This window comes from Gigantopelta aegis, chromosome 5, assembly GCF_016097555.1.
Source record: "Gigantopelta aegis isolate Gae_Host chromosome 5, Gae_host_genome, whole genome shotgun sequence".
Classification (NCBI taxonomy): Eukaryota; Metazoa; Mollusca; class Gastropoda; order Neomphalida; family Peltospiridae; genus Gigantopelta; species Gigantopelta aegis.
The window spans coordinates 33083257-33108064 of NC_054703.1; the positions used below are offsets into that span (position 1 = coordinate 33083257).

Here is a 24808-nt window from a genome sequence, read left to right on the forward strand (position 1 = left end):
ATTTATTTATTTGTAGACTTTATTTATCATTTGATATTCTCCTGGTACACTTCCGTATTCAAATTGTTAAACACACAAAAAAGATGTAAATTTAAATTTAAAAAAGAAGATAATTGGCCTAAATAGAAAATATACATTGTTTTCTTCACACACCCCCCCCCCCCCCCATTATTTTAAAGCATATTTGCAGATAAAAGGCCTATAGCATGGATTTTCATAACATAAATAACCATGGTACGAAATAATATTACTGCATTTTCTACGAATTTTTCAAATATATTTAACAATTTTTAACATAGCATGATTACTCCCCGCCCCCTAACCCCCGTTACCGAGCTGACCCAAATAAAATTAGTGTTCATTGTTTAATCCCAACCGCGTGACATGCACAGATCTAGTCCGAATTCCACCTCCGAACAATTGTTCGGAAGTGCGTCGGTTTCCCGTGACCTAAGAAAAGTGTGCATGACCCGTTGTAAGATGGGTGTATTTTTTATGATATTACGTTACCTCAAAATGCAATGAATGCTACATAGACAGATGTAGGTGAAAAAGAATGAATGTATTAGATGTGAGGGTGATATTTGGGGGGTATTTTTCATGTGTGTAATCTAATGTTAATTATTAGTTCGATTTTGCTGTAATGCCGCTGTTGTCAGATCACCGAGGCATAATCAGTGTTGAGGTCTCACTACACAGTTTCTTGTAAGGTCCATAGTTTAAATTTTTTTTAAAAATCATGCACCCTGTTTATTGTTATGATGCTGTAATGATATGCAAAATGATGTCATTGGAATACTGACATTCATATTCAAATTATACAATTCTTTTTCGACATTAAAATAAAAACCAGTCTTCTTATCTTGACCCTAGCCCAAATACTCTACTGTTTCGAGAGCTAGACGAACATTTTAAGTTATAAGATTTCACTCTCTTAGTCAGATAACTGTAACAAAACACAGCATTTCTACCGACCTCCAGGTAGGAAAAGATTCCCACTCTACTATGTACAACAATAATCCTATGTTTGACATTAAATAATTTTATAACAATCATTTTCCAATATATTAGTAATACACACATTAAAGGAAGGAAGGAAATGTTTTATTTAATGACGCACTCAACACATTTTATTTATGGGTATATGGCATTGGACGTATCATTAAGAACCACACAGATATTGAGAGAGGAAACCCACTGTCGCCACTTCATGGGCTACTCTTTTCGATTAGCAGCAAGGGATCTTTTATATGCACCATCCCATGGACAGGATAGCACATACACATACGACAGCCTTTGTTATTCCAGTCATGGTACACTGGCTGGAGCGAAAAATAGCACAACGGGCCCACTGACATTAATTGATACCATTCCGACTGCGCATCAAGCGAGCGTCTTTACCACTGGGCTACGTCCCACCCCACAAATTACAGGAAGAAACCCATCATTACTTTTGTATTTAACCGTAATATTCTTGAAAGGTGCGGTGCAGTCGGTTTTCGTTCTGTACACGGTGTGTTTGTCTTAGTGGTGTATAACTGTAATATTCTTGAAAGGTGCGGTGCAGTCGGATTTCGTTCTGTACACGGTGTGTGTGTCTTAGTGGTGTATAACCGTAATATTCTTGAAAGGTGCGGTGCAGTCGGTTTTCGTTCTGTACACGGTGTGTGTGTCTTAGTGGTGTATAACCGTAATATTCTTGAAAGGTGCGGTGCAGTCGGTTTTCGTTCTGTACACGGTGTGTGTGTCTTAGTGGTGTATAACCGTAATATTCTTGAAAGGTGCGGGTCGCTGCAGTCGGTTTTCGTTCTGTACACGGTGTGTGTGTCTTAGTGGTGTATAACCGTAATATTCTTGAAAGGTGCGGTGCAGTCGGTTTTCGTTCTGTACACGGTGTGTGTGTCTTAGTGGTGTATAACCGTAATATTCTTGAAAGGTGCGGTGCAGTCGGTTTTCGTTCTGTACACGGTGTGTGTGTCTTAGTGGTGTATAACCGTAATATTCTTGAAAGGTGCGGTGCAGTCGGTTTTCGTTCTGTACACGGTGTGTCTTAGTGGTGTATAACCGTAATATTCTTGAAAGGTGCGGTGCAGTCGGTTTTCGTTCTGTACACGGTGTGTATGTCTTAGTGGTGTATAACGGTAATATTCTTGAAAGGTGCGATGCAGTCGGTTTTCGTTCTGTACACGGTATGTGTGTCTTAGTGGTGTATAACGGTAATATTCTTGAAAGGTGCGGTGCAGTCGGTTTTCGTTCTGTACACGGTGTGTATGTCTTAGTGGTGTATAACCGTAATATTCTTGAAAGGTGCGGTGCAGTCGGTTTTCGTTCTGTACACGGTGTGTGTGTCTTAGTGGTGTATAACCGTAATATTCTTGAAAGGTGCGGTGCAGTCGGTTTTCGTTCTGTACACGGTGTGTGTGTCTTAGTGGTGTATAACCATAATATTCTTGAAAGGTGCGGTGCAGTCGGTTTTCGTTCTGTACACGGTGTGTGTGTCTTAGTGGTGTATAACGGTAATATTCTTGAAAGGTGCGGTGCAGTCGGTTTTCGTTCTGTACACGGTGTATGTGTCTTAGTGGTGTATAACCGTAATATTCTTGAAAGGTGCGGTGCAGTCGGTTTTCGTTCTGTACACGGTGTGTGTGTCTTAGTGGTGTATAACCGTAATATTCTTGAAAGGTGCGGTGCAGTCGGTTTTCGTTCTGTACACGGTGTGTGTGTCTTAGTGGTGTATAACCGTAATATTCTTGAAAGGTGCGGTGCAGTCGGTTTTCGTTCTGTACACGGTATGTGTGTCTTAGTGGTGTATAACCGTAATATTCTTGAAAGGTGCGGTGCAGTCGGTTTTCGTTCTGTACACGGTGTGTATGTCTTAGTTGTGTATAACCGTAATATTCTTGAAAGGTGCGGTGCAGTCGGTTTTCGTTCTGTACAGGTAGTACTATACCAAATAACTTCCGGCTGGGTCAAAGTTCGAGGTGCACCCAACTTTTGATAGAGAAGTGAACACCACAAGTCCTGTGATTGGTTATAAATGTGAGTGTGTTGGTTGTAAAAAATAATAGTTTCATCTGGGTAAAATAAATGTGCAATTTTATTTCATCTAGTACCAATGTGTCAAGTAGCCTTGTGCTTGAAACATGTATGGGGTACCTGTAAAAAAAAGTACTCAAATTTTGTGCGAAACTAGGGTAGTCATAGACGCTACCCGTTATCTCAGAAACGAGCAGCTTGACCCCCATTTTTTTCTGATTCACTTTAAGTGTAAGGGGTGGTAGTATTTATATCCGTGGCGTTTATGTCGGTTGATACGTTGCAGGTAGGAGTTTTAGCCGCATATGTTACTATTGTCGTCTATGGGATTTGATTTGGTAGTATACACCCTATAGCACATATTCAGTGCATAATAAAAAATATTATGATTTTGTCATTTTATTTAATTAAACTATACTGGTTGATTAATTAGCCATCACTCGATCATGCAAGTTCACAATGACCTTGACCTTGACAATAATCTCTGTACATGGCTCTGAATGGAGTTTGAATCAAAGTTAGCACTGAAGAAAAGTTGGTTTTGGCCTATAATTCATACTGTAAAGATTTCAATAATTTCTTTTTACATGGTATTTGACTTGCCATATACAACTGCTTTTAAATATGGTATTATATATAGGCAACCTGAACTAAGATTTTAATAGCAATTAATTTTTATATTAAAAATAGCATGTGCCAATAGTGGGTTAATGTCTTTAGTTTCCATTAACATTGTTAATTTTTTATGTATGAAATTCTGAAAACTCAAATTTGTAAAGAAGTTGATTTTTATTGTCATTTTGACATATTTATAGGGTGCTAAGTTATATTTTAGACAAATTTGTAGTTTTATGCAAAATTTATAGTAAATTTGAAGAAAAACTTTACCAAAAACATAATTAAATTTGTTGTCACTATTGTGCCTTCTGTTCTTATTTGTACATAACAATAAGGTTGTTAAACATATACTTAGATCTCCAGATCATTTTTGTTTCTTAATAATCACTTAGTTAGCTCTCATGAAAAGCATTTTGAGTTTATACTAGATTCAGAACCAATTTTTTCAGATTTGATTATCTGCCTTGGATTAAGTTGATAATTTATTTTATTGTTAAAGCTGTATTACCTAATGTTACTAGCTAAATAAAATGCTGGATTACAGATTGTAGGAATACATCTAATGTACATATTGTATTCATCCGGATTAGAAAATAATGCAAGAAAATAGATGTTCGGGTAATTTTGTCATTTAAAAATAGTTTTTTTCAGTAATTAATCAAAAATAAATGTGTTAAAGCTGCATGATTATTCCAGATATCACAACTATTAAAACCTCCAACTACAGTAGGCTATAAATAAAATATAGTCAGGAATATTGGTGGCTGCCAATGGTTTTGATGGTTCATTATGAAAATCAGCATGGCCGATGGATTTTGAAATTCCCACACCTGGTAACTTGAAGACACCCACACCCAGCATACAGGATTTCCTCCCAACACTAATGTTCAGGACATTAAGTCATTACTTCATACAGGTACAGTCATGTTTGTGTTTCCTTCCTCAGACAGTGTATTTTTTTAATACTGATATTTCTTTGATGTGCCTGTTCAGGTCTTCATAATCTAGGGGTCAATCAAGTGCATGTGTTTTAATGGCATTCTTTAAAGGGGTAGAGGTACTCTGACTATCTTTGTTGTCTCTACATATATACCTGAGTACACACACCCAACTGAAAGTAAATATCTTCAGGAGTTTTATTTTAAAACATTTTGTTGTTTAATATGACATATTGCATTTGTACAAAACTATATGCAATATATATGCTTTTTGAGGTGTACATTATATTAGGTTGCACTGTAGAAACAACACTTTCAGTGAGGTTGTCAGTTTATGTCAGAATACACCAGATCCTGGTTGTCATAAAGACACATAGCTGGACACTTTTTGAAAAATGTATGTTATCAGTATAGGTAGTACTATACCAAATAACTTCCGGCTGGGTCAAAGTTCGAGGTGCACCCAACTTTTGATAGAGAAGTGAACACCACAAGTCCTGTGATTGGTTATAAATGTGAGTGTGTTGGTTGTAAAAAATAATAGTTTCATCTGGGTAAAATAAATGTGCAATTTTATTTCATCTAGTACCAATGTGTCAAGTAGCCTTGTGCTTGAAACATGTATGGGGTACCTGTAAAAAAAAGTACTCAAATTTTGTGCGAAACTAGGGTAGTCATAGACGCTACACGTTATCTCAGAAACGAGCAGCTTGACCCCCATTTTTTTTCTGATTCACTTTAAGTGTAAGGGGTGGTAGTATTTATATCCGTGGCGTTTATGTCGGTTGATACGTTGCAGGTAGGAGTTTTAGCCGCATATGTTACTATTGTCGTCTATGGGATTTGATTTGGTAGTATACACCCTACAAGGTGTGTGTGTCTTAGTGGTGTATAACCGTAATATTCTTGAAAGGTGCGGTGCAGTCGGTTTTCGTTCTGTACACGGTGTGTTTGTCTTAGTGGTGTATAACCGTAATATTCTTGAAAGGTGCGGTGCAGTCGGTTTTCGTTCTGTACACGGTGTGTTTGTCTTAGTGGTGTATAACCGTAATATTCTTGAAAGGTGCGGTGCAGTCGGTTTTCGTTCTGTACACGGTGTGTGTGTCTTAGTGGTGTATAACCGTAATATTCTTGAAAGGTGCGGTGCAGTCGGTTTTCGTTCTGTACACGGTGTGTTTGTCTTAGTGGTGTATAACCGTAATATTCTTGAAAGGCGCGGTGCAGTCGGTTTTCGTTCTGTACACGGTGTGTGTGTCTTAGTGGTGTATAACGGTAATATTCTTGAAAGGTGCGGTGCAGTCGGTTTTCGTTCTGTACACGGTGTGTGTGTCTTAGTGGTGTATAACGGTAATATTCTTGAAAGGTGCGGTGCAGTCGGTTTTCGTTCTGTACACGGTGTGTGTGTCTTAGTGGTGTATAACGGTAATATTCTTGAAAGGTGCGGTGCAGTCGGTTTTCATTCTGTACACGGTGTGTGTGTCTTAGTGGTGTATAACCGTAATATTCTTGAAAGGTGCGGTGCAGTCGGTTTTCGTTCTGTACACGGTGTGTATGTCTTAGTGGTGTATAACCGTAATATTCTTGAAAGGTGCGGTGCAGTCGGTTTTCGTTCTGTACACGGTGTGTTTGTCTTAGTGGTGTATAACCGTAATATTCTTGAAAGGTGCGGTGCAGTCGGTTTTCGTTCTGTACACGGTGTGTGTGTCTTAGTGGTGTATAACGGTAATATTCTTGAAAGGTGCGGTGCAGTCGGTTTTCGTTCTGTACACGGTGTGTGTGTCTTAGTGGTGTATAACGGTAATATTCTTGAAAGGTGCGGTGCAGTCGGTTTTCGTTCTGTACACGGTGTGTGTGTCTTAGTGGTGTATAACGGTAATATTCTTGAAAGGTGCGGTGCAGTCGGTTTTCGTTCTGTACACGGTGTGTATGTCTTAGTGGTGTATAACCGTAATATTCTTGAAAGGTGCGGTGCAGTCGGTTTTCGTTCTGTACACGGTGTGTTTGTCTTAGTGGTGTATAACCGTAATATTCTTGAAAGGTGCGGTGCAGTCGGTTTTCGTTCTGTACACGGTGTGTTTGTCTTAGTGGTGTATAACCGTAATATTCTTGAAAGGTGCGGTGCAGTCGGTTTTCGTTCTGTACACGGTGTGTGTGTCTTAGTGGTGTATAACCGTAATATTCTTGAAAGGTGCGGTGCAGTCGGTTTTCGTTCTGTACACGGTGTGTTTGTCTTAGTGGTGTATAACCGTAATATTCTTGAAAGGCGCGGTGCAGTCGGTTTTCGTTCTGTACACGGTGTGTGTGTCTTAGTGGTGTATAACGGTAATATTCTTGAAAGGTGCGGTGCAGTCGGTTTTCGTTCTGTACACGGTGTGTGTGTCTTAGTGGTGTATAACGGTAATATTCTTGAAAGGTGCGGTGCAGTCGGTTTTCGTTCTGTACACGGTGTGTGTGTCTTAGTGGTGTATAACGGTAATATTCTTGAAAGGTGCGGTGCAGTCGGTTTTCATTCTGTACACGGTGTGTGTGTCTTAGTGGTGTATAACCGTAATATTCTTGAAAGGTGCGGTGCAGTCGGTTTTCATTCTGTACACGGTGTGTATGTCTTAGTGGTGTATAACCGTAATATTCTTGAAAGGTGCGGTGCAGTCGGTTTTCGTTCTGTACACGGTGTGTTTGTCTTAGTGGTGTATAACCGTAATATTCTTGAAAGGTGCGGTGCAGTCGGTTTTCGTTCTGTACACGGTGTGTGTGTCTTAGTGGTGTATAACGGTAATATTCTTGAAAGGTGCGGTGCAGTCGGTTTTCGTTCTGTACACGGTGTGTGTGTCTTAGTGGTGTATAACGGTAATATTCTTGAAAGGTGCGGTGCAGTCGGTTTTCGTTCTGTACACGGTGTGTGTGTCTTAGTGGTGTATAACGGTAATATTCTTGAAAGGTGCGGTGCAGTCGGTTTTCGTTCTGTACACGGTGTGTATGTCTTAGTGGTGTATAACCGTAATATTCTTGAAAGGTGCGGTGCAGTCGGTTTTCGTTCTGTACACGGTGTGTATGTCTTAGTGGTGTATAACCGTAATATTCTTGAAAGGTGCGGTGCAGTCGGTTTTCGTTCTGTACACGGTGTGTATGTCTTAGTGGTGTATAACCGTAATATTCTTGAAAGGTGCGGTGCAGTCGGTTTTCGTTCTGTACACGGTGTGTTTGTCTTAGTGGTGTATAACCGTAATATTCTTGAAAGGTGCGGTGCAGTCGGTTTTCGTTCTGTACACGGTGTGTGTGTCTTAGTGGTGTATAACGGTAATATTCTTGAAAGGTGCGGTGCAGTCGGTTTTCGTTCTGTACACGGTGTGTGTGTCTTAGTGGTGTATAACGGTAATATTCTTGAAAGGTGCGGTGCAGTCGGTTTTCGTTCTGTACACGGTGTGTGTGTTTTAGTGGTGTATAACGGTAATATTCTTGAATGGTGCGGTGCAGTCGGTTTTCGTTCTGTACACGGTGTGTGTGTCTTAGTGGTGTATAACCGTAATATTCTTGAAAGGTGCGGTGCAGTCGGTTTTCGTTCTGTACACGGTGTGTGTGTCTTAGTGGTGTATAACCGTAATATTCTTGAAAGGTGCGGTGCAGTCGGTTTTCGTTCTGTACACGGTGTGTTTGTCTTAGTGGTGTATAACCGTAATATTCTTGAAAGGTGCGGTGCAGTCGTTTTCGTTCTGTACACGGTGTGTTTGTCTTAGTGGTGTATAACCGTAATATTCTTGAAAGGTGCGGTGCAGTCGGTTTTCGTTCTGTACACAGTGTGTATGTCTTAGTGGTGTATAACCGTAATATTCTTGAAAGGTGCGGTGCAGTCGGTTTTCGTTCTGTACACGATGTGTATGTCTTAGTGGTGTATAACCGTAATATTCTTGAAAGGTGCGGTGCAGTCGGTTTTCGTTCTGTACACAGTGTGTGTGTCTTAGTGGTGTATAACTGTAATATTCTTGAAAGGTGCGGTGCAGTCGGTTTTCGTTCTGTACACGGTGTGTGTGTCTTAGTGGTGTATAACCGTAATATTCTTGAAAGGTGCGGTGCAGTCGGTTTTCGTTCTGTACACGGTGTGTGTGTCTTAGTGGTGTATAACGGTAATATTCTTGAAAGGTGCGGTGCAGTCGGTTTTCGTTCTGTACACGGTGTGTATGTCTTAGTGGTGTATAACCGTAATATTCTTGAAAGGTGCGGTGCAGTCGGTTTTCGTTCTGTACACGGTGTGTTTGTCTTAGTGGTGTATAACCGTAATATTCTTGAAAGGTGCGGTGCAGTCGGTTTTCGTTCTGTACACGGTGTGTTTGTCTTAGTGGTGTATAACCGTAATATTCTTGAAAGGTGCGGTGCAGTCGGTTTTCGTTCTGTACACGGTGTGTGTGTCTTAGTGGTGTATAACCGTAATATTCTTGAAAGGTGCGGTGCAGTCGGTTTTCGTTCTGTACACGGTGTGTTTGTCTTAGTGGTGTATAACCGTAATATTCTTGAAAGGCGCGGTGCAGTCGGTTTTCGTTCTGTACACGGTGTGTGTGTCTTAGTGGTGTATAACGGTAATATTCTTGAAAGGTGCGGTGCAGTCGGTTTTCGTTCTGTACACAGTGTGTGTGTCTTAGTGGTGTATAACCGTAATATTCTTGAAAGGTGCGGTGCAGTCGGTTTTCGTTCTGTACACGGTGTGTGTGTCTTAGTGGTGTATAACCATAATATTCTTGAAAGGTGCGGTGCAGTCGGTTTTCGTTCTGTACACGGTGTGTATGTCTTAGTGGTGTATAACTGTAATATTGTTGAATTGACGAACTAAAATATTATTAGTTCTAATGGTATTTAATGTCAAACATAGGGTTATTGTTGTATAGGAGTGAACATTTTTGCCTACTCATGTTTTCTGACTCAGTCTAATTAAAATTAACTCCACTGATTACTTGTGGGTCTAACAGCACCCCGTTGGAGTTCATGTCTAGTTGACCTTTCATTCGACCAATCAAAACCTTATTTGCAAAATCATGCCAGTGATTTGAAAAGAATTTGAAAACATTCGGGATTATGCCGAGGATATACGAAATGATTCGGTTGAATTACGAAGTATGCCGGAAACTAATTTCAATATAAAATTTATTTCAAGACGAAAAAACAAACAAAACGTGATGATATAGCCATAAAATCTGTTTATACTAGTATACAATCCAGAGTTTATTACTGCACTTTTCCCCCCGTTGCCTATTGCATAAATAGTCTCGCGCAATATTTTTAGAATTTGTATGCTCCAGAATAATGCTATAAAAGGTGAAGTGTAATTGGTCGATATTTAAATTGTTATATATAGATGAAATGTTACATGGGAGTCCACACAATGCTGTTAGATCTACTGGTAAAGCAGGAGAGCTAATTTTAATCAGATTGATCTCTGACTGAGATAGCGATTATAACTGTACAAATATCCATCTACATATAGCTCTCAAACAACAAGTTCTACATTGATCAGACAATTGTGTTTAAATGTCAATATTATTATTATTTTTTTAATTTTAGACAAAATATTATGTTCTAACTTTTAAAAGATGGGTGAAAAAAAAGAGAGTACCATTTATCACATATATTAATTTTATTTACTGTTGGATCACATCTCTAGTTTTTTCCACTACACAATATATATTTTTTCTGTTGCCACATAACATGACTCAAAGACAATGTGGTTGCCCCCTCCCAATGTGCATGCTATATATAACCCCTAATGTGGGTACTACCCCCAATGTGGGTGTCCCCTCCCAATGTGCGTGCTATCCACCAATGTGGGTGCCCCTTCCCAATGTGGGTGCTATAATCTCTAATGTGGGTACTACCCCCAATGTGGCTGCTACCCGCAATGTGGGTGTCCCCTCCCAATGTGGGTGCCCCCTTCCAATATGGGTGCCCCACCTCACAATGTGGGTGCCACCTCCCAATATGGGTGCCCCACCTCACAATGTGGGTACTCCCTCCCAATATGGGTGCCCCACCTCACAATGTGGGTGCCCCACCTCCCAATATGGGTGCCCCACCTCACAATGTGGGTGCCCCCTCCCAATATGGGTGCCCCACCTCACAATGTGGGTGCCCCCTCCCAATATGGGTGCCCCACCTCACAATGTGGGTGCCCCCTCCCAATATGGGTGCCCCACCTCACAATGTGGGTGCCCCCTCACAATGTGGGTGCCCCCTCCCAATATGGGTGCCCCACCTCACAATATGGGTGCCCCACCTCACAATGTGGGTGCCCCACCTCACAATATGGGTGCCCCACCTCACAATGTGGGTGCCCCCTCCCAATATGGGTGCCCCACCTCACAATGTGGGTACTCCCTCCCAATATGGGTGCCCCCTTCCAATATGGGTGCCCCACCTCACAATGTGGGTACTCCCTCCCAATATGGGTGCCCCACCTCACAATGTGGGTGCTCCCTCCCAATATGGGTGCCCCCTTCCAATATGGGTGCCCCACCTCACAATGTGGGTACTCCCTCCCAATATGGGTGCCCCACCTCACAATGTGGGTGCCCCACCTCCCAATATGGGTGCCCCACCTCACAATGTGGGTGCCCCCTCCCAATATGGGTGCCCCACCTCACAATGTGGGTACTCCCTCCCAATATGGGTGCCCCACCTCACAATGTGGGTGCCCCACCTCCCAATATGGGTGCCCCACCTCACAATGTGGGTGCCCCACCTCACAATGTGGGTGCCCCACCTCACAATATGGGTGCCCCACCTCCCAATATGGGTGCCCCACCTCACAATGTGGGTACTCCCTCCCAATATGGGTGCCCCACCTCACAATGTGGGTGCCCCACCTCACAATATGGGTGCCCCACCTCACAATATGGGTGCCCCACCTCACAATGTGGGTGCCCCACCTCACAGTGTGGGTGCTCCCTCCCAATATGGGTGCCCCACCTCACAATGTGGGTGCTCCCTCCCAATATGGGTGCCCCACCTCACAATGTGGGTACTCCCTCCCAATATGGGTGCCCCACCTCACAATGTGGGTGCCCCACCTCACAATATGGGTGCCCCACCTCACAATATGGGTGCCCCACCTCACAATGTGGGTGCCCCACCTCACAATGTGGGTGCCCCCTCCCAATATGGGTGCCCCACCTCACAATGTGGGTGGGTGCTCCCTCCCAATATGGGTGCCCCACCTCACAATGTGGGTACTCCCTCCCAATATGGGTGCCCCACCTCACAATGTGGGTGCCCCACCTCCCAATATGGGTGCCCCACCTCACAATGTGGGTGCCCCACCTCCCAATATGGGTGCCCCACCTCACAATGTGGGTGCCCCACCTCCCAATATGGGTGCCCCACCTCACAATGTGGGTACTCCCTCCCAATATGGGTGCCCCACCTCACAATGTGGGTGCCCCACCTCACAATATGGGTGCCCCACCTCACAATATGGGTGCCCCACCTCACAATGTGGGTGCCCCACCTCACAATGTGGGTGCTCCCTCCCAATATGGGTGCCCCACCTCACAATGTGGGTGCTCCCTCCCAATATGGGTGCCCCACCTCACAATGTGGGTACTCCCTCCCAATATGGGTGCCCCACCTCACAATGTGGGTGCCCCACCTCACAATATGGGTGCCCCACCTCACAATATGGGTGCCCCACCTCACAATGTGGGTGCCCCACCTCACAGTGTGGGTGCTCCCTCCCAATATGGGTGCCCCACCTCACAATGTGGGTGCTCCCTCCCAATATGGGTGCCCCACCTCACAATGTGGGTACTCCCTCCCAATATGGGTGCCCCACCTCACAATGTGGGTGCTCCCTCCCAATATGGGTGCCCCACCTCACAATGTGGGTGCCCCACCTCCCAATATGGGTGCCCCACCTCACAATATGGGTGCCCCACCTCACAATGTGGGTGCCCCACCTCACAATGTGGGTACTCCCTCCCAATATGGGTGCCCCACCTCACAATGTGGGTACTCCCTCCCAATATGGGTGCCCCACCTCACAATGTGGGTGCCCCACCTCACAATGTGGGTACTCCCTCCCAATATGGGTGCCCCACCTCACAATGTGGGTACTCCCTCCCAATATGGGTGCCCCACCTCACAATGTGGGTACTCCCTCCCAATATGGGTGCCCCACCTCACAATGTGGGTGCTCCCTCCCAATATGGGTGCCCCACCTCACAATGTGGGTACTCCCTCCCAATATGGGTGCCCCACCTCACAATGTGGGTGCCCCCTCCCAATATGGGTGCCCCACCTCACAATGTGGGTGCCCCACCTCCCAATATGGGTGCCCCACCTCACAATGTGGGTACTCCCTCCCAATATGGGTGCCCCACCTCACAATGTGGGTGCCCCCTCCCAATATGGGTGCCCCACCTCACAATGTGGGTGCCCCACCTCCCAATATGGGTGCCCCACCTCACAATGTGGGTACCCCCTCCCAATATGGGTGCCCCACCTCACAATGTGGGTGCCCCCTCCCAATATGGGTGCCCCACCTCACAATGTGGGTACTCCCTCCCAATATGGGTGCCCCACCTCACAATATGGGTGCCCCACCTCACAATGTGGGTGCCCCACCTCACAATGTGGGTGCCCCCTCCCAATATGGGTGCCCCACCTCACAATGTGGGTGCCCCCTTCCAATATGGGTGCCCCACCTCACAATGTGGGTGCCCCACCTCCCAATATGGGTGCCCCACCTCACAATGTGGGTGCCCCCTCCCAATGTGGGTGCTAGAGAACACTTGACAGAAAGTAAGTTGCCTTCGTGCCCCATATTTCACCAAAAAAAGTTTGTCTTGGTGCCCCTCATATTTGCTTAAATGCCATAATTTTTTATTTAAATTTATGGAAACAACATCGAAATAAATGTAACTAATGTGCTTTAACTTAGAAAATTTACACAAAACCAGTTATTTTCTAACAAAATGTCAATTACTATATGAAATTATTTCGCCAAATTTAAATAAAATTCACCAATTGCTTTTAAAATTTGCAATTGGTGAAATTGGCGAGTGCCAGAGCCAGGGGTGGATTTAGACCCTGGGGCAGGGGCCCGTGGCACTTCAGGTTCGGGGACCCTCAACATAGAAATTAACGCACGTGGCAAATAAAAAAAATGAACTAATTTTATAATTATTATTTTTTTTTTTATAAAGTCCTTAGTTGGGGGGGGGGGGGGCAATTGCCCCCTTTGCCCCCTTATTAATCCGGCACTGGCCAGAGCTAGCCCTGTCACCTTCTCTTGTGAAGAAGGAAATGTTTTATTTAACGACACACTCAACACATTTTATTTATGGTTATGTGGCGTCAGACATATGGTTAAGGACCACACAGATATTGAGAGAGGAACCCTGCTGTCGCCACTTCATGGGCTACTCTTTCCGATTAGCAGCAAGGGATCTTTTATATGCACCATCCCACAGACAGGATAGCACATACCACAGCCTTTGATATACCAGTCGTGGTGCACTGGCTGGAACGAGAAATAGCCCAATGGGCCCACCGACGGGGATCGATCCCAAACCAATCACACATCAAGCGAATGCTTTAGCACTGAGCTACGTCCCACCCCCTCTCTGGTGAAGACTTAAGATTGCCATATGACTTTCGACACAAATAAAAAGTAACTCCCACCCCTTCGCCCCAGGCAGGTAGAAATAACTGGGTACGAGTACAGTTTACATAAATTTTTATAAAAATCCACTAGCCATGGGATCAGTGATATAAAACATTTACTAGCCATGGGATCAGTGATTTAAACCATTTACTAGCCATGGGATCAGTGATTTAAAACATTTACTAGCTGTGGGATCAGTGATATAAAACATTTACTAGCCATGGGATCAGTGATATAAAACATTTACTAGCCATGGGATCAGTGATATAAAACATTTACTAGCCGTGGGACCAGTGATATAAAACATTTACTAGCCGTGGTATCACTTAATATAAAACATTTATTAGCCATGGGATCAGTGATATAAAACATTTACTAGCCGTGGGATCAGTGATATAAAACATTTACTAGCCATGGGATCAGTGATATAAAACATTTACTAGCCATGGGATCAGTGATTTAAAACATTTACTAGCCATGGGATCAGTGATATAAAACATTTACTAGCCACGGTATCAGTGATATAAAACATTTACTAGCCATGGGATCAGTGATATAAAACATTTACTAGCCATGGGATCAGTGATATAAAACATTTACTAGCCATGGTATCAGTGATATGAAACATTTACTGGCCATGGGGTCAGTAAGTAAAACATTTACTAGCCGTGGGATCAATGATATAAAACATTTACTAGCCGTGGGATCAGTGATTTAAAACATTTACTAGCCGTGGGACCAGTGATATAAAACATTTACTAGCCGTGGGATCAGTGATTTAAAACATTTACTAGCCGTGGGATCAGTGATATAAAACATTTACTAGCCGTGGGATCAGTGATATAAAACATTTACTAGCCACGGTATCAGTGATATAAAACATTTACTAGCCATGGGATCAGTGATATAAAACATTTACTAGCCATGGTATCAGTGATATGAAACATTTACTGGCCATGGGGTCAGTAAGTAAAACATTTACTAGCCGTGGGATCAATGATATAAAACATTTACTAGCCGTGGGATCAGTGATTTAAAACATTTACTAGCGGTGGGACCAGTGATATAAAACATTTACTAGCCGTGGGATCAGTGATTTAAAACATTTACTAGCCATGGGATCAGTGATATAAAACATTTACTAGCCGTGGGACCAGTGATATAAAACATTTACTAGCCGTGGGACCAGTGATTTAAAACATTTACTAGCCGTGGGACCAGTGATATAAAACATTTACTAGCCATGGTTAAGAATTCTCTAGCCCTACTTTCAAATAAGTAAATACGTTTTTACTAATAGTAATAATCGGATATATCACCTAAAGAAGGAGATAGAGCTTAAAAAACCCTAGATTGGGGGTTGATGGGGGGTATAATATTCATATTTACGAAATAGACTTAAATGCTGCATTTGACAACTTTTTTCATTAGCCATCGGACATGGTAATAGTAGTTATTTACTAGCCCAACATTGAATATCACTAGCCATGGGAGTGGGGCTTCCATAATCTAGAAGCCCTAAGGGCCACTATAAGCCTAATTGTAGAGTTGGGCGGTATTGAAATTTCAGGTTCAGTATCAGTATTTTTGGTGTGATTTACCTCGATATCGGTACAGTATTTGGTGTTGATGCAATACTAATACAAATACAGATATCAAGCGGTATATTCGGTATACTCAGCTTTAAATGCATGCCCGAGTTAAGGCTCAACTACCAATTTTATCTAAATTGCTATAGGATCAGTGATATCAAAAATGTACTAGCCACAATTAAGAATTCACTTTCAAATAAGTAAATAAATTTTTACTAATAGTAATAATCGGATATATGTCGATACCAATACAGATAAAGATATTGAGAGGTATATTGGGTATACTCGGCTTTAAATGCATGCCTGAGTTAAGACTCACCCGCTAATTTCATCTAAATAAAATAAAATTTCATACACAGGTACCGAACGGTATATCGGTATTGACATAATACCGATACCGAACAGAATATATACACAGCATACCACCCAGCTCTACCTGACTGTCAGGTTATTTTACAATGGTACACTGCATAGATCCATAGATAACGTGTGTTCCATAGCAGTTTGCCAGAGCCCACATAGATTGCATCCTATCAGGATGTCCCAGTAGTAGGAGGACTAGTAACTTTTCTAGCCTACTAGACCAATGGAAATATTTTTTAATTTCTACCCCTCCTTTTAAGGGTGGGGGCAAGACGTAGCCCAGTGGTAAAGCACTCGCTTGATGCACGGTCGGTTTGGGATTAGTCCCTGTCAGTGGTCCCATTGCCAAAGATTGGGCTATTTCTCGCTCCAGCCAATGCACCATAAGTGGTATATCAAAGGCCGTGGTATGTGCTATCCTGTCTATGGGATGGTGTATATAAAATATCCCTTGCTGCTAATCGAAAAGAGTAGCCCATGAAGTGGCGACAGCGAGTTTTCTCCCTCAATATCTGTGTGGTCCTTAACTATATGTCCGATGCCATATAACCATAAATAAAATGTGTTGAGTGCATCGTTAAATAAAATATTTTCTTCCTTCCTTTTGAGGTAAATAATTGAACTTCATTTCTACACCACATTTGTAGCTTCACTATCAGTAACATGGTCTACATGTACTGGGGTAATTTTATTTGGCAGGCCAATTCCATGCGTTCAAGCACGATGTTTTGGACACACACTTCAGCTATTCGGACTGACTCAGACTGCAAAGATATACATATGTGTGCTGATTTTTATTTTTCTGTTGCAGGTTGAAACAAAGGAAATTTAAAGGATGTCGTGAAAATCTGTATAAAAACATTAAATCAAGAGTCGCTGGCAGTGTAGAATGAATACCGAACCGCTGGATAGAAAGAGAGAGCGAGACAGACAGACAGACAGCGCCAGTTCTTGCAGTGTGAACACTGAATAACTGGATATAGATATAAATATATATAAATCACTGGTTTTAGAGACGACTGCAACAGTATAAACACTGAATCAGTGGATAGAGCTGCAGTATAATGACTAAATCACTAGATATAGAGGACTGCAACAGTATAAACACTGAATCAGTGGATAGAGCTGCAATATTTGCAGTATAATGACTAAATAACTGAATATAGACTTCTGAAATCTACAGTATAAACACTGAATCGGTGGATTCAGATAGTTGCAATATCTACAGTATAAACACTGAATCAGTGGATCCAGAAAGCTGCAATATCTACAGTATAAACACTGAATCGGTGGATCCAGGGAGCTGCAATATCTACAGTATAAACACTGAATCGGTGGATCCAGACAGCTGCAATATCTACAGTATAAACACTGAATCAGTGGATCCAGAAAGCTGCAATATCTACAGTATAAACACTGAATCGGTGGATCCAGGGAGCTGCAATATCTACAGTATAAACAGTGGATCCAGACAGCTGCAATATCTACAGTATAAACACTGAATCAGTGGATCCAGACAGCTGCAATATCTACAGTATAAACATTGAATCTCTAGCATCACAGTGGGCTGTAATATCTGCAGTACTACATTGAATCATTGGATACAGAGGGATGCATCGTCTGCAGTATAAACACATTAATACTGGATATAGAAGCGAGCTCTGCAATTCCTGAAGTATTCACATTGAATTACTGGATGTAAAGATCACTGCGTCTTTGCTGGTTAAAATGGAAGCAAAGATTATTAACTTTCTGCATTTTAGGTTTTTGTCTGCAATTCCATTTTAACAAGCTTTGTTTTTAAAAGGCTGCATCTAATTGTTGAATCAGTCACCGCCATAATTTTTGAATCAGTTGCCTTGATTCTTGAAACAGTTGCTGCCCTAATTGTTGAATCGGTTGCCAACCTAATTGTTGAATCGGTTGCCCAGATTATTGAATCAGTTACTCTAATTGTTGAATCGGTTGCTGACCTAATTGTTGAATCGGTTGCCGAGATTATTGAATCAGTTGCCCTAATTGTTGAATCAGTTGCCTTGATTCTTGAAACAGTTGCTGCCCTAATTGTTAAATCAGTTGCTGACCTAATTGTTGAATTGGTTTCCCTGATTGTTTAAGCAGTTGCCCTAATTATTGAATCAGTCTCCACCCTAATTGTTGAATCAGTTGCCCTGATTCTTGAAACAGTTGCTGCCCTAATTGTAAAATCAGTTGCTGACCTAATTGTTGAATCCGTTGCCCTGATTGTTGAATCCGTTGCCCAGATTATTGAATCAGTTGCCCTAATTGTTAAATCAGTTGGAGGTTGTTTTCTTGATAGCATTGAGTGTAATTTCGTTTTTGCTTTAAAATGTCTTTTACTAATGTGTATGGTAACAGTGACAAGTTTTTTGTGTGTCAAATCTGCTCAATGATGTTTCCACAGCCGCCTGAACTGCTAGAACATATGTTAATACATTTGGCCAAGAAACCTTTCAAATGTGAACTGTGTTCAGAATGTTTTGCAAGGACTTCGGACTTGACAACACACAAGTTAGTACATTCAGAAGAGAAGTCTTTCAAATGTGAATTATGCTCAGAATGTTTTGAACAGAGTTTGGACCTAATAGCTCACAAGTTAATACATACGTTTGAGAAACCTTTCAAATGTGGAATTTGCACAGAATGTTTTGCACAGAGTTCGGACTTGATCGCACATAAGTTAGTACATGCAGATGAAAAACCTTTCAAATGTGGATTGTGCTCAGAATATTTTGCATGGAATTCGGAGTTAATGGCACATATGTCAATACACACAGAAGAGAAACTTTTCAAATGTGAAGAATGCCCAGAATCTTTTGCGCATAACTTGGTACACACAGATGAGAAGTCTTTCATATGTGGAGTGTGTTCAGTATGTTTTCGGTGCCGTTTGGATTTGGAAGAGCATACATGTGTGTTGATGCATTTGGATGAAAAACCATTCGTGTGTAAATTTTGCACAAAATGTTTTGCACAAAGCTTGGATTTACAAGAACACATGTTAAAACATTCATCTGAGAAATGCTTTGAATGTAAAACGTGTGCAGAATGTTATGCACAGAGTCCGGACTTGCAAGAGCATATGTTAGCACATTCATCTGATAAGCCTTTCAAATGTGACTTGTGCTCAGAATGTTTTGCACAAAGTTTGGACTTGGAAGGACATAAATTAACACATGCCGATGAGAAACCTTTTATATGTGGAGTGTGCTCAATATGTTTTGCAAATAGCTTGGACTTACAAGAACATATGATAATACATTCGCCCAAGAAACCATTTAAATGTGAAATGTGCTCTGAATGTTTTGCACAGAGTTTGAACTTACAGGAGCATATGGTAATGCATTCGGCAGAGAAACCTTTTAAATGTGAAATGTGCTCGGAATGTTTTGCACAGAGTTTGGACTTGAAAGAACATGTGCTAATACATTCTTCTGAGAAACCATTTAAATGTGAATTGTGCTTAGAATGTTTTGCACAAACATCTGACTGGATAAAGCATATGTTCACACATTTGGCAGAGAAACCATTCAGATGTGATCTGTGCTCAGAAAGCTTTGTGCAGAGTTCCGACTTGAACAAACATAAGTTGATACATTCTGTTGACACATCACATAAATGTGATCGATGCGACAAAATTTTTGCAAAGAGTTCAGACTTGAAAGGTCATGCATGTATGTTAGTACCTTCCGCCAGTAGACCGTACAAATGTGAAGTGTGCGCCAAGTGCTTTAAACTAAAGTCTCATTTGACGGGACACATGTCCGTTCATACATCAGAGAAATCGTTCAAATGTGAGATTTGTTCCAAAGGTTTCCGACAGCGGGTGAACCTGAAGAGTCACATGGCGGTACACAGCGGGCAGAAACCGTACCAGTGCGACATGTGTCTGAGACACTTCAAGCTGAAGTGTCAGCTGAGGAAACACAAGTGCAACCTGCACACCCGAGCAGAAAGCCACAAGTGTCACGTCTGCCTGAAGTACTTCACCTCGCTGAAGGACCACATGCTCACCCACGGCGCCGAGAGAACCTTTAAGTGCGAACACTGTGGCAGATCTTTTGCACGCAAGTCGGGCTTGAAGCAGCACATGTCGATGCACGTCACGGTGAAGGTCTTTAAGTGCGACATCTGCTCGAAACGCTACGCTCGCAAGTCCATCCTCGTGGAGCACATGCTGGTGCACTCGGGCGAGAAATCATTCATGTGTGAAGTGTGTTCGAAGTGCTTCACATGGAGGTCGACGCTGAGACGTCACCTGCGCATCCATTCTTCTGTGAAGTTCGTCTGTAAAGTGTGTTCCAAAGGCTTCAGCAAGGCCGACACACTGCAGGCCCACATGTCCATCCACACTGGGAAGAAGAGCTTCAAGTGTGAACTGTGTCAGAGACTGTTTGCGCGAAGGTGGACTTTAAATCAACACATGGTGATTCACGAGAAGCCACTCGTGTGCGAAATCTGTTCGAAAACTTTCACACACAGCGTAGTCTTAAAGCATCATATGAAGAGTCATGTTCGCGATAGGCCTTTTGTGTGTGGGATGTGCGCCAAATCTTTTGCACAGAGTTCCCAGATGAAAATACACATGCTGGAACACATTCAGGACAGGTCTTTGATATGTAAGATGTGCACCAAATGTTTTGCACAGACTTCGGAGTTGAAAATACACATGCTGGAACATACTGGCAACAAGCCTTTCAAATGCCAAGAGTGCAAAAAATGTTTTGCAAAACGTTTTAAGTTGAAAATACACATGCTGAAACATGTTGGCTACAAGCCTTTAAAATGCCAAGAGTGCACAGAGTGTTTTGCACAACATTCCCAGTTGAAAATACACATGCTGGAACACAGCTGTGACAAGTCTTTCATATGTGGGATGTGCACCAGATGTTTTGCACAGAGTTCCGAGTTGAAAATACACATGCTGGAACATGTTTGCGACAAGTCTTTCAAACCTGAAGATAGCACAGAATGTTTCGTGAACAATTCCAGCTTGAAAGGGCATCAGTTGACACACGCTGGCTCCAATCCTTTCAGATGTGAGATCTGCTTCGAATGTTTTGCACAGAGTTCTGAGTTGAAAATACACATACTGGAACATGTTGGCGCCAAGCCTTTGAAATGTGAAGACAGCACAGAATGTTTCGCCAACAGTTCCAGCTTGATGACACACGCTGACTCTTCTAATCCTCTCAGATGTGAGATCTGCTTCAAGTGTTTTGCACAGAGCTCCAAGCTGAAGCAGCACACGCTAGTTCACAGTGTTGAGAAACCGTTCCAGTGTGAGTTATGTGAGAAGAGTTTCACAAAGCGCTGCTTCTTGAGACGCCATATGTTCATTCACTCCGGCAGGAAACCGTTCAAATGCGACAAGTGCACAAAATGTTTCACGCAAAACTCGAACCTGAAGAAGCACGTTTTGTGTCATCTTCCTGATAAACCTTTCAAGTGTGAAGTGTGCGGGAAAGGTTTCGCATACAAGTCCAGTCTGAAAGAGCACATGCTTCTGCATTCTGACGACATGCCCTTCAAATGTGGAGAGTGCACCAAAGGTTATACAAACAGTTCCAACTTGAAGAAGCATATGTTGCTGCATACTGGGAACAAGATCTTCAAATGTGAAACGTGTTCTGAATGTTTTAAAAAGAATTCGAAGTTCCAGCGTCACAAGTTGACATGTACAGTACAGGACTAGGGCCTCAGCGAGTCCAAAATGTTGGACTCGAGTACTCAAGGGTCAGACAGACTCGACCCGGACCCGAGTACCCGACAATAGATAATAATGAGACTACGGAATAAAGGAAAATAGCATTATACGTCTTAATTCCAGCGTTGAACATTGATGCCAAATTATGTCATTGATACAATGACCCATTATACTGCATTCCACGCTGTCACATTCGGCTTTTCGTTTTCCTCTATGTCTCATAGCCCTATAATGTAAAGAGCGGCAAGCATATGGCAAAATGACGTAAAAACAATAAATAAATGAGATTACTCGTGAAGACCCTATACAGGACAAAGTAATATATAGATAGATGCAGGGCTCGAAATAGGATGTAAAACATGGCTTGTTGATATTTGGTATAATAGCAGGACAAAAGAAATATGTCCTGCTGAAAATAACATGGTCACAGAATGAAATGAAGGGGTCAGGGGTTTCAACATTGCAGTGGCGTAGCCAGAAAATGTTTTGCATTACGCACGGCGTTTTATTGGGGAAACTTAGTTACTGAAAAAGGGAAGAGGATATTTTATAGAACAATTACAGACAGCCTCGACCTATTCCCGGATTTAAAAAAAAAATGTTTTTGTTTGTTATTTTTTTCATTACGCACGTGCGTACTGTGCGCTACGTCTTTGCTTTGGGATAGTGTGTGCAACGTTAGGACGTCTCAAATGGAATTTAGAGTATTATGGATTTGAAACAACAGAATCGGGAACTAATTAGCAGAAAAGATCATTGATATATATATCTGTCTCTGACAAAATTACTTCAATGTTTTTGGTGGTGGTTTTAGCTGGTAAATTTGTATTTCACCTGATTTTTTTAAAACAACAAAACCCACAGCAGTTTGCTTTTCGCAGGCCCCTATTTCGAGTCCTGAGATGGTTTCTTAAAACTTTAATCTTACATTAATTTCATCTGATGAGGGGCGGAACGTAGGCCCAGTGGTAAAGCACTCGCCAAATTCGTATTCGGTCTAGGATCGATCCCCGTCGGTGGGCCCACATGCACCGACCAGTGATCCATAACTGGTTCAACAAAGGCCATGGTTTGTGCTATCCTGCCTCCCGTACAAGAGTAGCTTCTAAACACTCAGAATGACCATATGTTTGACGTCCAATAGCCGATGATAAGATAAAAAAATCAGTGTGCACTAGTGGCGTCGTGAAATAAAACAAACTTTACAGACCCCGTTTAAGATGAGCTATAACTCCCCTGGGATCAGATTAGGGAGGGTAATGTTTAGCTCACGGAAGTAACGGTTATGGAGTCGGGTTTTAGTCTATTTTTAGAGGGTATTTCACCATTTCAAAGTCACAGACTCGGTTACACTCAGTTGTAACTTTATCCAAATGAGTTGCAGGTTTGTAGATTAACTAAACTTAATTTTCACGGGTTGAAACTAGGTTCTGTCCCTTTAAATGGCTCCCCCACAGTCGTTTGTATAGCAAGGTGTGCTATACACGTATTGAAGGTCCTATGTCACAGTTGAAACTACACGATTTCGTTATTTTCACGTTTATTTGCAACAAGTAACTACAAATTAAAGTCGCGAATCCTAGTTTCAAATCGTGAAAATAGAAACCAAGTGTGGTTAATTTACAAACCTATAACACATTTTACTTTATTGCACCTCGATCGAAATGAGTCTTATTTGTGACGTTGAAACGGGGGAAATAACCTTAAATGTAGGTTAGAATTCTACTCCATAACCATTACGTCTCCGAAGTACGAGCATTTAAAAAACAAATGTGGAAAATGCATTTTGTAGTATTAAAAACACCAGGACGACTAGAAACACTTTGGATGTACGGAAATTGATAATTTCACCAATAAAATCTAAGTAATGTTTGATTCCATAGTGGAAACAGTTCTAAGCTTCATCTTAAAACGTAAATAGTTATTATTCTTCAAAAGATGTAACAGATAAATAGTTGTATTTGTTTAGGTGCCTCGTGGAATATAAAGACGCTTCTAACACAATTAGTATGTTTGTTTCAGTATATGTACATACATATTAAATATATTGTAGCGGTTTTGTTTGAAATAAATATATTGATATTGTAAACTGAATTTAGCTTTTACCTCGTTTATTAGCATACATTTATTTCATTTTCATTTTAACTTTGTTTTCGTGCTTATATCCAATTACGGTTTAAGCACGCTGTCCTGGGCACACACCGTCTAGGACAGTGGGTTAGTTGTTAGTGGCTAGAACAGTGGGTTAGTTGTTAGTGGTTAGTGAGAGAGAAAAAGGTGTAGTGGCCTTACACCTACCTACTGAGCCCTTAAGAACTCACTCTGGGTTGGATCCGGTACCGGGCTGCGAGCCCTGTACCTACCAGCCTATAGTTCGATGGCTTAACCACTACATCACCGAGGCCAATGGACATGCATTGCTGTGGCAGTGCTCTCAAAATGCTTGTTTATTCTGTATCAGGTCTTGAGGAGTCCTTAATTCCAAAGAAATTAAGAAATCGCTCTGGGTTGGAGCCAGTACCGGGCTGCGAATCCTGTACCTACCAGCCTCTTGTCCGATGGCTTAACCACGAATCCATGACGTTTCGCCCCCTAGCCAGTTCGCCCCATGTACCAGTTCGCCCCCAACTGTTTGCCTGTTCGCCCCCAATTATTTGTTACTTTTAAACAATTATTGTACAGTTTCTTTAGAGGATGTAAGTGTGTCTGTGTGTTTCTTTTCTTAGAGGGGAGGGGTTGTTGCGTAATACCGACATTTTAAGAAGAAAGAAATAAAACAATGGTTAATCAGCTACATAACCTTGATGCTGATTATGCATCTTCGGCTAACACCTAAGAGGGCTTTGAACCGCAATTCGATATGGCCTCTTCTGGTGAGTGCGAATGC

General features: G+C 42.1%; 1 protein-coding gene across 1 annotated transcript; it reads left to right on the plus strand.

The window, feature by feature from the left end:
- The first annotated feature begins 472 nt into the window (after positions 1 to 472).
- LOC121373645 (zinc finger protein 208-like) lies at positions 473 to 24015 on the plus strand. The gene is made up of 2 exons (XM_041500346.1): positions 473 to 542; positions 17005 to 24015. Exon 2 carries the CDS (start codon positions 18544 to 18546, stop codon positions 21907 to 21909), a length of 3366 nt encoding a protein of 1121 aa, XP_041356280.1. The 5' UTR covers positions 473 to 542; positions 17005 to 18543; the 3' UTR covers positions 21910 to 24015.
- Positions 24016 to 24808: the final 793 nt, after the last annotated feature.

Coding starts and splice junctions, on each gene's coding strand:
- LOC121373645 (XM_041500346.1), top strand. CDS start 18,544: ATGTCTTTTACTAATGTGTATGGTAACAGTGACAAGTTTTTTGTGTGT.